Below are 13,614 nucleotides of genomic sequence, written 5' to 3'. Positions count from 1 at the left end.
CGATGCCTACATACATTGATACTTGTGATCGGCGTGCAAGTCTCCAATCGGGGGTGGTGACGGTGCTAAGGGGTGAGAATCAAGGAGGAGAAGGCGAATTACTCGCCGTTGAGGAGTGAGGGTAACAATAGCGTGAAGTCGCCAAGGCTAGTGAGATGGCCTTCGGGTTTAGGTTCGGGTTCAGGTTTAGAGAAGAAAAAAGAGGAGGAGAAGCCCAAGTTCCCATTGATACTCACCAAGAAGGAGATCAAGGAAGATTTCATGACGATGCCTAGCCACTGCCCTCCCCCGTCGCCTAAAGAGACCGCCAAGAAATGTTCAGAAGCAATTGGAAGTAAGTCAAATTCCCAATTTCATAAATCGTGACCCTTTTTTTTTCGGGGGGGGGGGGGGGGGTTGTATTCAATTGAGATTTTGATGGATTTTAATTCTTTTAATGAATTTAGGATCTTCAATTAGGATTTTAAGTGATTCTCTGAAATTCAAATTGTATTCAATCAAGATTTTAAGATAGTTTATTAAAATACTTGGAAATCCAGGTGTATTTTTAAGAAGTTTATAACATTCCAGGTGTATTAAATTAGATTTTGATTTTAAAGAATTTGAAGAAGTTGAGGAATTAGAGGAAATTTGAGAGATTTCATAGTATATTTTAAGCACCCACAAATCTCACCTCTTCCCATGAGATTTTAAGGGAATCAAATAATTTTTTTTATATGGAACCTCAACAAATCAATTAAACTCTACAAAAATCCGTTGATTTATAAATCTATGGAGTTTAAGGGAGTTTAATTGATTTGTAGAGATTCTGCAAAAAAAAAAAATTATTCAATTTCCTCGAAATCATAGGAGGTGAGGTGAGATTTGTGAATACTTAAAATTGCACTATGAAATCTCTCCAATTCCCTCAAATTCCTCAACTTTTTAAAATTCTTTAAAATAAATTCCTAATTGAATACACGTAGAATGTCATAAACTTCTTTGAAATCCTAATTGAATACACCCGGATTTCTAAGGATTTTAATAAACTACCTTAAAATCCTAATTGAATACACGTTGAATTTTAGAGAATTACTGAAAATCCTAATTGAATACCCCTAAATTCATTAAAAGAATTAAAATCCATCAAATTCTCAATTGAATACACCCTCCTTAGTTTCTTCCCTCTTCGCCTCTATGTTTGTTTGTCAAATTAATTGACGGCGGTTGTTCTTTGTGGATGCAAACTTCCGCCTTCTTCTTCTTGGACGAAAATGCACTTGCAAAACAATTAACACCTTAGGTCAAGGCCAAGAGCCTCACGCGCCCACGATGAATTGGGGAGGTGGGGGGGCTTTGGCCGAAGAATCTCCGATGCCAAAGTTAGAATTTGAGAGAGAAAGTGTTTAGAGAAATTTGGAGAATTTTAGAAGAGAATTGGACTTAGGTTTTGGATAAAATGAGTGGCTATATATAGGGGTATGGCCAGCCCTATTAGGAGAATTGGGACAGACCACATTTGGTTGATTTGTGGGATTGATTGCAAGATATTATGTAAAATAATATCTTACAATTAGTTTGGCAATTAATTAGGAAATTGATCAATTGATTTTGACAATTAGGGGGATGTGCTGGGAATTTAAGAGATTTTAATGGATTTATAAATCCATGGATTCTTATGGAGTTTAACTGATTTGTAAAGATTTCATGTAAAATTTTGATTCAATTCCCTCGAAATCTCATGAGGAGAGGTGATATTTGTGGATGCTTAAAATACACTATAAAATCTCTCAAATTCCCTCTAATTCCTCAACTTTTCCAAATTCTTTAAATTCTAATTCTAATTGAATACACCTGAAATGTTATAAACTTCTTTAAAATTCTAATTGAATACACCAGGATTTATAAGGATTTTAATAAACTATTTTAAAATCTTGATTGAATACACATTGAATTTCAAAGAATCACTTAAAATCCTGATTGAATACCCTTACATCATTAAAAGAATTAAAATCCCTCAAAATCTCAATTGAATACACCTCCCTTAATCCTAATTTGAAAAGGATGATTGGGAGTTATCTTGTGGGTGAGGATTTGATGAGGAGTGATGAGAGGGTTTAAAAGAATACCGTTTTGATCACCTTTGACCTCGATTGAGCCGTTATTGTCCGTTGGATGTGTATGGGGTCGCGATGTGGCTTAAGGATAATTTTGTCTTCTTTACCCAAAAGTCCACGTGTCACCTCTGTGATTTTCTTGATTATTTTTGGCTCCACATTCTTGTTGACAGATTTGTTTCACGATACGTGGTTGACGAAGAGATGAGCCTGCAAATCCATTCTGAGAATTACCAGAATAACCCTTTTGAGAAGAAGAACCAGCAAAACCGTTATGAGAAGCACAAGAATATCCAATATGTGAAGAGGAGCCTTGCATATACATTGCTACCATAGTACTAGACAAATAATTTTCAAGACTATCTACATCTCTTTCAATATTGAGAAGTTGTGCTCGAAACTCTTTAAGAGAAATAGTGGTCTCTGTCGCCAAAATAACAGTTCTTAGAACGGCATACTCCCTTGGTAATCCTTCTAATGCAGCAATGATCATGTCATTATTTGAAATCGCTTCACTAGCAGCAATAAGTTCATCTCGAATTGACTTAAGACGAGATAAATAGTTATCAATTGTATATGCCCCCTTTTGTAATGTCTGGAATTCAGTCTTCAACATGTTAATCCTGAACTTAGCCACAGTAGCATACCTATCCTTAAGAATAGACCAAGCTTCATGAGCTATTCTACATCCTAGAACCTGATCAATAGCATCATCTGGCAGTGTAGCTATTAAAAGACTAAGTAGTGTCAAATCTGTTTGTTCCCAATCCTAATAAGGAACTGTGATTTCTTTAGTAACTCCAGTATTAGTATTAATGAGTAATTTTGGAGGACACACTGAAGTCCCATCAAAATGATCAAACAACTTATATCCCCTGAGTACAGATGGAAACTGATATGCCCATTTGGAATAATTTGTATCACCAAGCTGAATTGTTAACATCCCCAAAATACTGTCAACTTTGAACTGTGAACTAGCCATCTTATAACCATTATACAGCAAATCTTGATCAACAATTACTAATTGAAACAACTAATTAAACAGAATTCCTGGCAATTGGCCTTGATAAAAGCAAAGATTGTAAATTTCGTAAGAACAAGACTGAGAACAAAGAAACCTTACAACGTTGCAGCAAATCGTGAGCTTGTAAATCAAGAACTACGTAATCCCACAGGTGAATCGCAAGCTCTGGATACCATCATAACAATCTTGGAAGCTTAGCAGCAAAGAAAACATTAAGCTAAAGTGTGGCAGTTAACAGTTTAGAGAGAGAGAGAGAAAGAGAGCAGGAAAGTTTTTAAGTATCCTTAACCTTTCAATGAAACAGTACATTTGCTATTTATAGGAAATACACCTTATAAATGCCTAGCTTACTTTCTAATGAAACAGTACATTTTCTATTTATAGGAAATACACCTTATAAAGGCCTAGCTTACTTTCTAAGCCTCCTCTATACTAATGACACTTGTCTTCACATACATTTGCCACTTGGCATTTTCTATGTTAGTAACTTTTATATTGCTATTATCACACTCCGTTCACAGAAATTACTGTTTGGTGTAGTTGGTTTCGGTAGCGGAGTCAAACTCTAGCTAGATCTATCATGAATGAGGGAGATCGGATGAACCTCTTCCGACATTAAGAAGAAAAGTATCGCGACTAGCTAGTTAGTGTACTTTATTGAGCAGAATTAGAAGGAAACATGTTATACATATATAAAAAAAAATATCATGCTAGACCCTAACCTTATTAAGTGGTTTTTGTGTTAAGTTAAGGTTGTTCATATATAATACATGAAAAGAGATTTCATTTCTCAAAGAAAAGTTTTCGTACAATTCAAATTCAGCTGGAATTCCTAATTACCAAAGAGCTGCTAACAAATCTAGTTGCCCTAGTTTGTTTCATCAGACTGTTGGGATGTGCTCGTGGAGTCTACTGCAGCTGTTGTAGGAGAAAACAAGAAGGGCTTGGGGGCAATTTGCAAGGATTGAAGGGGTCCCTCCAACATCTCCACCACTTTGCTCATCGATGGCCGATCAGAAGGAATGGTCTGAATGCACCACATGCTTATCAACACCATCTTTCTTGCTATTTCATTTTCCTCCTCACTGATAGCCCCAAAAACATTCTCACTGTTCTCTAGCTCTAGAATTTTATAAACGTAATGCGGAAACATTTCACTCGTATGAGACACTCCAGAATCCAAATTCTTTCTTGCTCCAACCACTTCGAGAACCAGCATTCCGTAGCTGTACACATCAGACTTGTGAGACACTCCTCCAAAACTCCGACTAAATACTTCAGGTGCGATGTATCCTGCAGTTCCTCTTGTGCCCAACATTGACACAATGCTCTCCTTCGCTTTGCATAGTTTGGCAAGACCGAAATCAGCAATTTTCGGGCAAAAGTCTTTGTCCAAAAGAATGTTTTGCGGCTTTATGTCAAAATGCAAAATTCTCGTGTTGCAACCGCGGTGCAAGTACTCTAGTCCACGTGCAACACCAACCGCTATTTCAGATAATGTCTTCCACCCTAAGCGACACTTTTCAATATCAGATCCTTGCTTACGTATGAAACTATCAAGAGATCCGTTAGGCATGAATTCGTAAATCAAAGCTCTTCTGTCCCTTTCATAACAGAATCCGAAAAGAGTGACTATGTTGACATGGGAAGTTCTACCAATGCTAGCAACTTCATTGATAAATTCTTCTCCGTTACCTTTGGACTCGCTAAGGACTTTCACTGCAACAATACGTCCATCGTCGGGTAGTTTTCCTTTGTATACAGTGCCAAATCCTCCTTTACCTATTGTATCTCTGAAGGAGATTGTCATTTTCTTCACATCTGAATAACTATACCGGTTTAGAGTAAGTGATCCATAGTTCCTTATAAAGGCCTCAACATCAAATCTTTCCCTCTTGTATTTCTTGAAGAGCTTTACGATTCTTTTCCTCGTAAAGCATATTACACAAATAATTAGCACTGTGGTCCCAGGAACACCAACCGAAAAACCTACGTTAAAAAATCGTTGAAGTTATGATTTCATGAATTATTCGGCCACAGAAAAGCATATAAATACAAAAAATCTAAAGAAACTTGTATATTATTTGTTATTCATCACTTGCATGTATATGTATCGTACGTACCTATTTTCCAATCACGTGACGTTGAACTTGAACCTGCAACAGATGACGGCTAATTGATGATAAGTATTGTAACTTGCAAACGTATATCGAATGTAGATTTGAGTCATTTGACAAAATTATTAAGTTGACAAGATGTATGGAACATATTGAAGTTAATTACTAACTAAATGACAGAAAATTTTAGTCCCTTGAACTAAGATCCTAATTAGTTCTTAAGCATTCACTCATGCATTATATAAGAAAAAATATACAAAGCAGCATCGTACATTTAGGTTTATGAGAAGGCTTAATTTAATTAACTTTCCGTGGTCAAGAGAGAGAGAAAATAGGACATTGGAAATAGAGTGAGCCCCGCAATCTAAGGTACCACTGGAGAAAAGAGTGCTAGCCAGTCAATGTAAATTTGGAATGTTAGACTTTAAACGAGTGCTAGCCAGTCAATGTAAATTTGGGCTCGTAATTTCTACAAAAATACAAACTTTATTTTAACATATATATTCGGGGTAATTGAACTAGAGAAATGCTAAAGAAACTCTCTCAAAAGTAATGAGACTCTTCATGAACTCTCCGTCACATCATGTTTTTCGCACAATTCTCGTGTCATCATTATAAAAATTTGTGCGAAAAATATGAAGTGGCGAAGAGTCCATGAAGAATTGCACTTTGAGAGAGTCTCTTTAACATTTCTTATTAGACTATTCCATGCGCATCTGCCAAAAAACATAGAAGTATTATACGTGGAACTCAAACTTGACATATATCGTCATTCAGTACTATGGTCTAATGATATTCCTCTTCATTTAGAAGTGAGAGGTCTTAGGTTCGAATCTTGTGGATGACAAATTCGATACTAAATTAGGCTACCCATTGTATGGCTTAGCCGAACTTCCACTAAAGAAATATTGTCAAAGACTTGTCAATATCAAAACAAAACGCACAAAACTTCAGTTTCTTGGAATGGGTGGAGCTCTTGATAGGTAATAAAAGTTCAAATTTATACGCTTGTAATTGGGGAATATTTTTCTCACCACTCTCAAGTCATAATCGGTGATGTTCACCACCTTATTTATAATAAATTTAAATTTTAAAATTTGTGTAGTAAACATACACGAATCACAAAATTTAAACTCATCCAATGTAATTAGACCAACTCTAATAGTTGGGTTAAAACTCAAAATTTAAGTTTTAAACTCTCCCAAAGCTTCTCTAATCATTGGGCTAAAAAAGGGTTTGGGTATTTTTAAGCCAAATTTAACCCGAAAAATGAGCCAGGGTTAGTGGCTGGGATCCAGTTACTTGACGTTGTTGGCCACTTGCAAAAAAACCAACGACTATTTTTTTTATCGGACGGTCCACGTGGTTGGACCTTTGGTTAAAATTTATTTTTTAAAATATTATAAATACATTAAATTCAACGGTTGAGATTGAATATGAGCAAATTTAACCGTAAAAAGAATATTTAAAGCCCAAAATTAAATCCAACGGCTAAAACAATAAAAAAAAATTTATTTAAATCAAAATTCACCCAAAAACTCAATAAATACCTACAACTTTTGCCAAACAATTATTCATTTTTTTTCTTTCTACCCATCTATGTATTTGTGTTTAAGAATGGGGTAGGTTGTGTGGTTTTCCATGTGATACATATGTGTAAGAGTGAGGTAGGTTTAGCGATTTTTAATATTTATCGGAATCTATATATTTTAAGGTTAAAATGTTCATAAAAATAAATTACAATTTTATTTTTAAAAAGGTTATTGAAAAAAAAAAAAGGCTAAAATCATTCTTTCATAATTTTAGGTTAAAAGTTTAAGCCAAAACTATCTGAGAAGAAAAACTGTTTCTGGGTTAGAACCTAATTTTTTTGGCTAAAAATTTAGGTTTTAACCCTAGCCATTAAAGTTGGCCTTAGTAGGATGGTGAGCATTACTACCACTTGAGAGTGGTGTGTAAAAATGCATCCTTTTAATTATGGGCTACTCCTACTAACAGATGTATGGTGGAGATTGGTTTATAATTGAATGGTGAAGATTAGTATAGCTCATGAAAGCTATTAGAAGAGTTTGTTAGAAGGCAGTAGAGTTAGTTATTTTTTATAGGCTACTATAAATTGGAAACTCTGTCTCATTTTTTTGTAATCTTCAACTTGGAAGATATTAATGCAAGCTGTCATTTCCTTCTAAACTTTCATCTTCTTCTTCTCGTTTTCACTATAATTTAGATAGTTTCATACCTTTTTCAATGTAGTTAATAACTCCATCTAATTTTATCAACGCATGAAAATCTAATGCATGATTGGTTCCGCGTAGTTAATCGATTGCAGTGAGATAAGCATAACGTACCTGATGACCGAGTTGAAGTTGATTTGCATGTGGTTGCATTTGCATTATCCCGATCATGGCAAAAGCAACTGAATCCACCACTAGTAATGTTAAGCCCGCACGTTCCTCCTGATACCTCACAACTGTTGCATTCATCATCATCAATCTTAATTTCCAATTCAAAACCCCCATCGATCGCGCCCTGGATAGTCGTTCGATTGGACTCTAGAGCAAGAACAGCTGTAGTAAAAACTGGAACACTGACCCTGTACGTACATAGGCCAGTCGCAACTGGATCAAATCCGGGATTTCTTGTGACATACGTATTAATATCAAATCCGGGATCGCCCTGGATAGTCGTATTCGAATTAGCGATGCCCCTCATGTTATTACTGCAGGATTGGGAATTAAAATTAAATCCCGGGATAGTAGTACCCGTATTTGTACTGCATACGTAGTAAAAGGTCACGTCTTCAAGCCCGGAAGCATAAGCAAACAGAGAGACGTTGATGTTGGTGTAAACAAAAGTGGGAGGACAGATAGTTTTCCAATAGTCCTGCCGAGCAACTTTAATAGTCCGAGGACAACTACTCGAATTCATTTCGAGAATTCTGTAGTCGATATTCCACATGCTGAACACGGGAACGCTGTCTAGGCATTGGACCTCAAACCCAGGTTGGCCACAGTAATAGGGTCTGTTTACACCCCAAAACGGGTACACGACGTTTGACCAGATGCCCCCGCAGTTGATGGCTTCGCTGCAGTTTGAGTACGCTTCATTATCTGCACATAAATATAACTCAAAGTTGATTGAAATAAAGGAAGTGAGCAAAAGGAAAGAACGCAAAAACTGAAGCAGAAGGGCATGCATGTTTTTGGGGAAGGCTTAGAGTGAGGGATAAGCAAGACCAAGTTAAAAGGATAAAGAAAGGAAGCACTCAAGCAATTGCAGCTAAAGAAATTATAGGTCGCGATCATTAGGAACGACTCATGTATTTTTAGGGTTTTTTTCTTTCTCTTTTTGTCAATTTTTATCCAATTTTTTAATTGTAGACCTTTGAATTATATGGTAGGGAGATCAAAATTTTAAACTAAATTTGCAAATAATATGATGTCTCACTAATAGAAAATAAGCACGTTAATCAATATTTAATTATAATTCAATTATCAACAACCAAGTCATATAATTTATAAAATTTAGTTTAAAAAGCTAGTCTCTCTAGCATTATTTTTTAAAAACACGTATGTTAATCAATACTTAAATAATAATCCAATCATTAATAACCACGTCATATGGTTTACAATATTTAGTTTTAAAAATTAGTCTTTCTGGCAACATTACCCCTCAAAGGATTAAAGGCATATAATTAAAAGACTTCTCATGGTGTGGATAAATTAATATAGGGTTTGATTGAAGTATTTGGCAAAATTTTCTTTAAATTTACTAGTCGTCAGCGGTCTCGATAGCATTTCTCCGTTTAAATCACCAATGTCTTCTCTGCCGCTTTCAACCAATTTTTGTTCAAAAAAAAGAAAAATCATGTGCCAATCACATGACAGTCAATCATTAAAAAAGTAAACAACAAATAAAGTCCAAAAATTTAGCTCAACATCCACCACACTGTCGTCAGCGTCTCTTCATCATCTAATTATGTTCTTACCAGAATTGTTGAGACGAATTTTTGAAAAATTTATTAAATTTGGAAATTGTTTGATCATTCAAATATATCAAATAAATAAATAATTAATTACGAAGATCATAATTGTTACCAAAATGGGTCAATTTATTAGATTATTTATTGATGACGTGATGATCTTCAATTTATTAGATTATTTATTAGATTGTTTATTGCACAAATCACCAAAGGAGTACCAAATGTGGCACCCGTCAAACCCCTTAATTGGGCAATGTTAGGAGAGATCGCAAAATGGACAAGTATTTGTGCGCGTGTTGATGAGATGAATCCCCAACTTCACCAACTATCATGATGTGACAGATCGAGAAATTTTTAGTTATGACGGGAATACAAGTGATACATTATGTGTTTTAATAGGAATGATGAAAATTTTATTTTTTAAGTTATTAACTTTTTAGCATACATATCCTACTATTTGTCTAACAACATGTGGTGTATCATTCTGTGTACCAATCACACTGAAAAATCTCTCATTACATACCTTCGAACAATTAAGGGGATTGGGTGGAGAACGGAACGAAAACCCTTATTCCAGAATGTCAAGCCACAAACTAAGTGCCTCGACTCGAAAAGGTATACGTATACCAACGCTTGACGTCATTTGGTTTTTTGGATTTGATTAAAATCGATAATCCAATATAGATACGGCCATTTCCAATTCAATCCATCTGAAACGAATAAGTCAGGCCCATAAGACAAACACCTGCAAAGTGCCCAAGATCTCTTGCAGCCCAAAACCCCGTATCAAATACGGTATTTGGCATCAGAAAATCCATGTTTTGACAGAGAGACGAATCATGCTACTGACTTTGTCGGTTTGTCCTCAAAACAGCCACCTACCTCATAATGCGATGATACAATGCGTCACATAACCACATGTGTATGTGTATGATTGAATTTGTAGACATAGTTGAAAGACTTGGAATTAGATTTCATCCGCATTCACTTTATTGAAATTTTATATTTTAACCATTCATTGTATATCGTGTAATAAAAAATTATTTGATTATTTTTATTTAAATTTAAACATACCTTACGAAAACTGATCATAGATTACATGATGAATGGTTAGTACGTGGAAATCCTTAGATCCCACAAAGTGGTTCTGGAGAAGATCTTTTTCCGCAAGACTTGACCACTTATCTCTCTCTCCTCCTCCAGCAGTTGCCGGAATCTGACACCTCATGCCTTAAACCAATTGGGAGGAGACAGACAGAGAGAGAGCTTCTTCGGATTTTTTTACTATTCAGTCTTACAGAGGATGACGCTGATTGAGGAAAAGTCAACTCCAGCCCACCAATAAACAACCAACCTTTCTTTGACTTTTGTTTCTTACTTTTCCAATTATTTCGTTTCCTTTGACGCAAGCCCCCCACGCCCACCCCCGGAGAGCACATGATGGATGCGGAGTCGCGTCACCGCCATCGGCCCTCCCCTGACGGCGGCGCTGCTGCCGGTGGGCCGGAGCTGGTCAGGACATACAAGACCTGGAAAGGCAGCAACGTAAGCTAAATCTCTCACTTGGGTTTTGTTTTTCATATGTGAAGTTTTGTTTGCTTTTCTTGATTTTGCTCACTTTTGGGGAATCTTGGAGTTACCCAGTTGCTGAAATTGCATGGGGTTTCTTTTTCTTTTTTTTGAGTGTTTGATTGAAAGATGATTGCTTTTTTATTAGGAAGATGTTGAAAGATGCAAAATTGTGTTGATTGATTTGGGTTGTGACTGCTTTTCAGAAGTGGTAATTTGTTTGGTGATTGACCGGACCCAAATTAGCTTTAATTATTGCTTGGAAAACTGGGGATTATGTCCAATTTTTACTTTTTATATTTTGGCAAGACGACAATATCAACTACTCTACTTTATTGGAGGAGATTCAAACTTGAATGCAAGGAGGCGGGGACACTATCTTGTTCGTCTTTGAGTTTACGGTTTAGGTCACTGCTTTGGCATTCCCAGCATACCCTTTAACCATACAATCCTCAGAGACCGAAACTTATGCTTATTGATCATGTCGTAGCATAAGGGGAGGATATCCTTTCCTGTGGATTCTACCCCCTTTTAAATATATTACGATTTGACGACTCGGCATTTGAGCTTTTCTTTTGGTTTGTCCTTGCTTGTAAGTGGCAGCATATGCATCCTTTGTTATGCGTTTATGTTTACTCAAAGACATTGTTGGCTGTTTATTCTGCAGATATTTTTACTTGGTGGAAGGCTTATATTTGGACCCGATGTCAGATCTCTTCCGTTAACAGTATTCCTACTTACAGTGCCTGTTGCAGTTTTCTGCGTCTTCGTTGGAAGGAAACTCATTGATCACTTTGGAATTTCAGTAATTGTTGCCGCTTCTCTATGGACGCTACTTGTCAGTCCTTTTCCTATTTGAATTCTGTTGTAGTGGTTAATAAGATTGTATGTATACACATTTGCTCAACGCACAAGCTTGGAATTTACTAATGCATAGCTTATTAGTATAACTGAATGTCATGATTTTTGTGATAGTAGTTTTCTACTTATTCGATACTCTCTTTTCATGAATGCCTGAACTATGTACTGCCAACGAGAATTATGATGGTCAAATATCTGAAGTTTGGTGCAACAAGTTGTGTTCTGACAAATGGAAGCGCGTGTATTTGTTTTCTCAGGTTTTGGTTTTTCTTATGCTAACCTCAGGAAGAGATCCTGGTATAGTACCTCGTAATCTTTGCCCTCCAGAGCCAGAGGATTATGATGCGAGTATGGAGAGTGGGTCAAGCGAATCACAACAGCCACATTTTCCACGCACGAGGGAAGTAGTTATCAATGGTATTACTGTGAAGATCAAATACTGTGACACCTGCATGCTTTACAGACCTCCTCGTTGTTCTCACTGTTCCATATGCAATAACTGCGTGCAGCGATTCGACCATCACTGCCCTTGGGTTGGCCAATGTATTGGATTGGTAAGGGACATTCTTTCAGGACCTAAATCTTGGTACTTTTCTATTAATATTTTCACTTCTGCGGAGGTGCGTAGTTTGATTGGATGACTAATTTATAATTGATTAGAAGAATCGCAAAAACTCAAAACAATTGCTCAAATTTATGTAAACCTGCCTTTGATTTCTGTGTGCAGCGGAACTACAGGTTCTTCTTCATGTTCGTGTCCTCTGCAACTCTTCTTTGCTTATATGTACAGGGGTTTTGCTGGGTCTACGTTGTGAGGATCATGCACAGCGAGGATATATCAATTTGGAAAGCGCTAGTAAAGACTCCTTCCTCCATTGCGCTCATTATTTACAGTTTCATTGCCTTTTGGTTTGTCGGCGGTCTTACTGTGTTCCATTCATACCTCATCAGTATGAACCAGGTTAGAAACTCATTCATTAAACAATTTTGCTGTGCTGTGTGTGGTGATACTTATTCATGTAGATCCATCTATACTTTTGAATTCAAGTTTTTTGTTTTTTGTTTTTTTTTTTTTCTTTTTGTCTGTCTTGTAAAGTTGAGTTCTATTTTGTTGTGCATTGGCAGTCTACTTATGAAAACTTTAGATACCGGTATGATGGACGAGAGAACCCATTCAACAAAGGCACAATTAAGAACTTCATGGAGGTATTCTGCACTAGTATTTCTCCATCCAAGAACAATTTCAGGGCAAAAGTTCCAAAAGATCCTGTTCTTCCTGCACCAGTCAGCGCCAACTTTGTTAGTCCTGTCATGGGGAGAGCCATGAGTGACATAGAGATGGGGAGGAAGCCATTCTGGAACGACGCTTCAGGAGAGGTGGGCGATTATGAAGGGCAATTTAGCAACGATGGAGTAAACAAGGACCCCCGAGTGAGTGAGGCTGACAGGTCCCAAGATTTAAGCAGGAGTCTCCGAACAGAGAGCACAGAGAGACACGTTGCCTCGCATCCAAGACGTTCTAGTTGGGGAAGGAGGAGTGGAAGTATAGATATAGCACCTGAAGTTCTTGCTTTTGCTGCTGGAGTTGGGGATTCAAAACGGGTCACGGATGGAAATGGTATCAACAGCAAGTCGACACCAGAAATTAGACAATCTCGTACAAGTTTGTAGATACTTGATGAACAGGAAGACGATTATACTAAAGAAAACAATATAAAGAAAGGCTGCGCGAGCTTTTGAAAATGTTAAGCTGTGTTATATTGTCTGTATGTAAGTTGAAGTTTGAAGGAACAGCTCTCTCAAGCAGTTAATTCTTTCCAATGTGCGCAACGCCATCGCGAGTTTTATCATTTTTTTTCTTTTGACCACATCTGTAATTTAACCACCTCAGTTTTCCTGGTATAAATGTGGAAGCAATTTTTCGCGTATGTTCGAAATTTGTTTCATCTTTCTGTTTTACCTGTT

The 13,614-nt window shown here is 36.7% G+C and overlaps 2 protein-coding genes across 2 annotated transcripts; one reads left to right on the top strand and one right to left on the bottom strand.

The window, feature by feature from the left end:
* Positions 1 to 3,988: 3,988 nt before the first annotated feature.
* LOC137710494 (LEAF RUST 10 DISEASE-RESISTANCE LOCUS RECEPTOR-LIKE PROTEIN KINASE-like 2.1) lies at positions 3,989 to 8,435 on the bottom strand. The gene is made up of 3 exons (XM_068449533.1): positions 7,586 to 8,435; positions 5,244 to 5,276; positions 3,989 to 5,109 (listed from the first exon to the last, which is right to left on the bottom strand). The coding sequence occupies exons 1-3, from the start codon at positions 8,433 to 8,435 to the stop codon at positions 3,989 to 3,991; spliced, it is 2,004 nt and encodes a 667-aa protein (XP_068305634.1).
* A 1,885-nt stretch (positions 8,436 to 10,320) lies between these two features.
* On the top strand, positions 10,321 to 13,577 carry LOC137710497 (probable protein S-acyltransferase 7). Its single transcript, XM_068449537.1, has 5 exons — positions 10,321 to 10,764; positions 11,456 to 11,626; positions 11,907 to 12,203; positions 12,377 to 12,610; positions 12,775 to 13,577. The coding sequence occupies exons 1-5, from the start codon at positions 10,657 to 10,659 to the stop codon at positions 13,318 to 13,320; spliced, it is 1,356 nt and encodes a 451-aa protein (XP_068305638.1). The 5' UTR covers positions 10,321 to 10,656; the 3' UTR covers positions 13,321 to 13,577.
* Positions 13,578 to 13,614: the final 37 nt, after the last annotated feature.

The sequence above is a fragment of the Pyrus communis genome, chromosome 12, assembly GCF_963583255.1.
Source record: "Pyrus communis chromosome 12, drPyrComm1.1, whole genome shotgun sequence".
Classification (NCBI taxonomy): Eukaryota; Viridiplantae; Streptophyta; class Magnoliopsida; order Rosales; family Rosaceae; genus Pyrus; species Pyrus communis.
The sequence above is the reverse complement of the archived record's forward strand: the minus strand, read 5'-3'. Positions and strand labels throughout refer to the sequence as shown.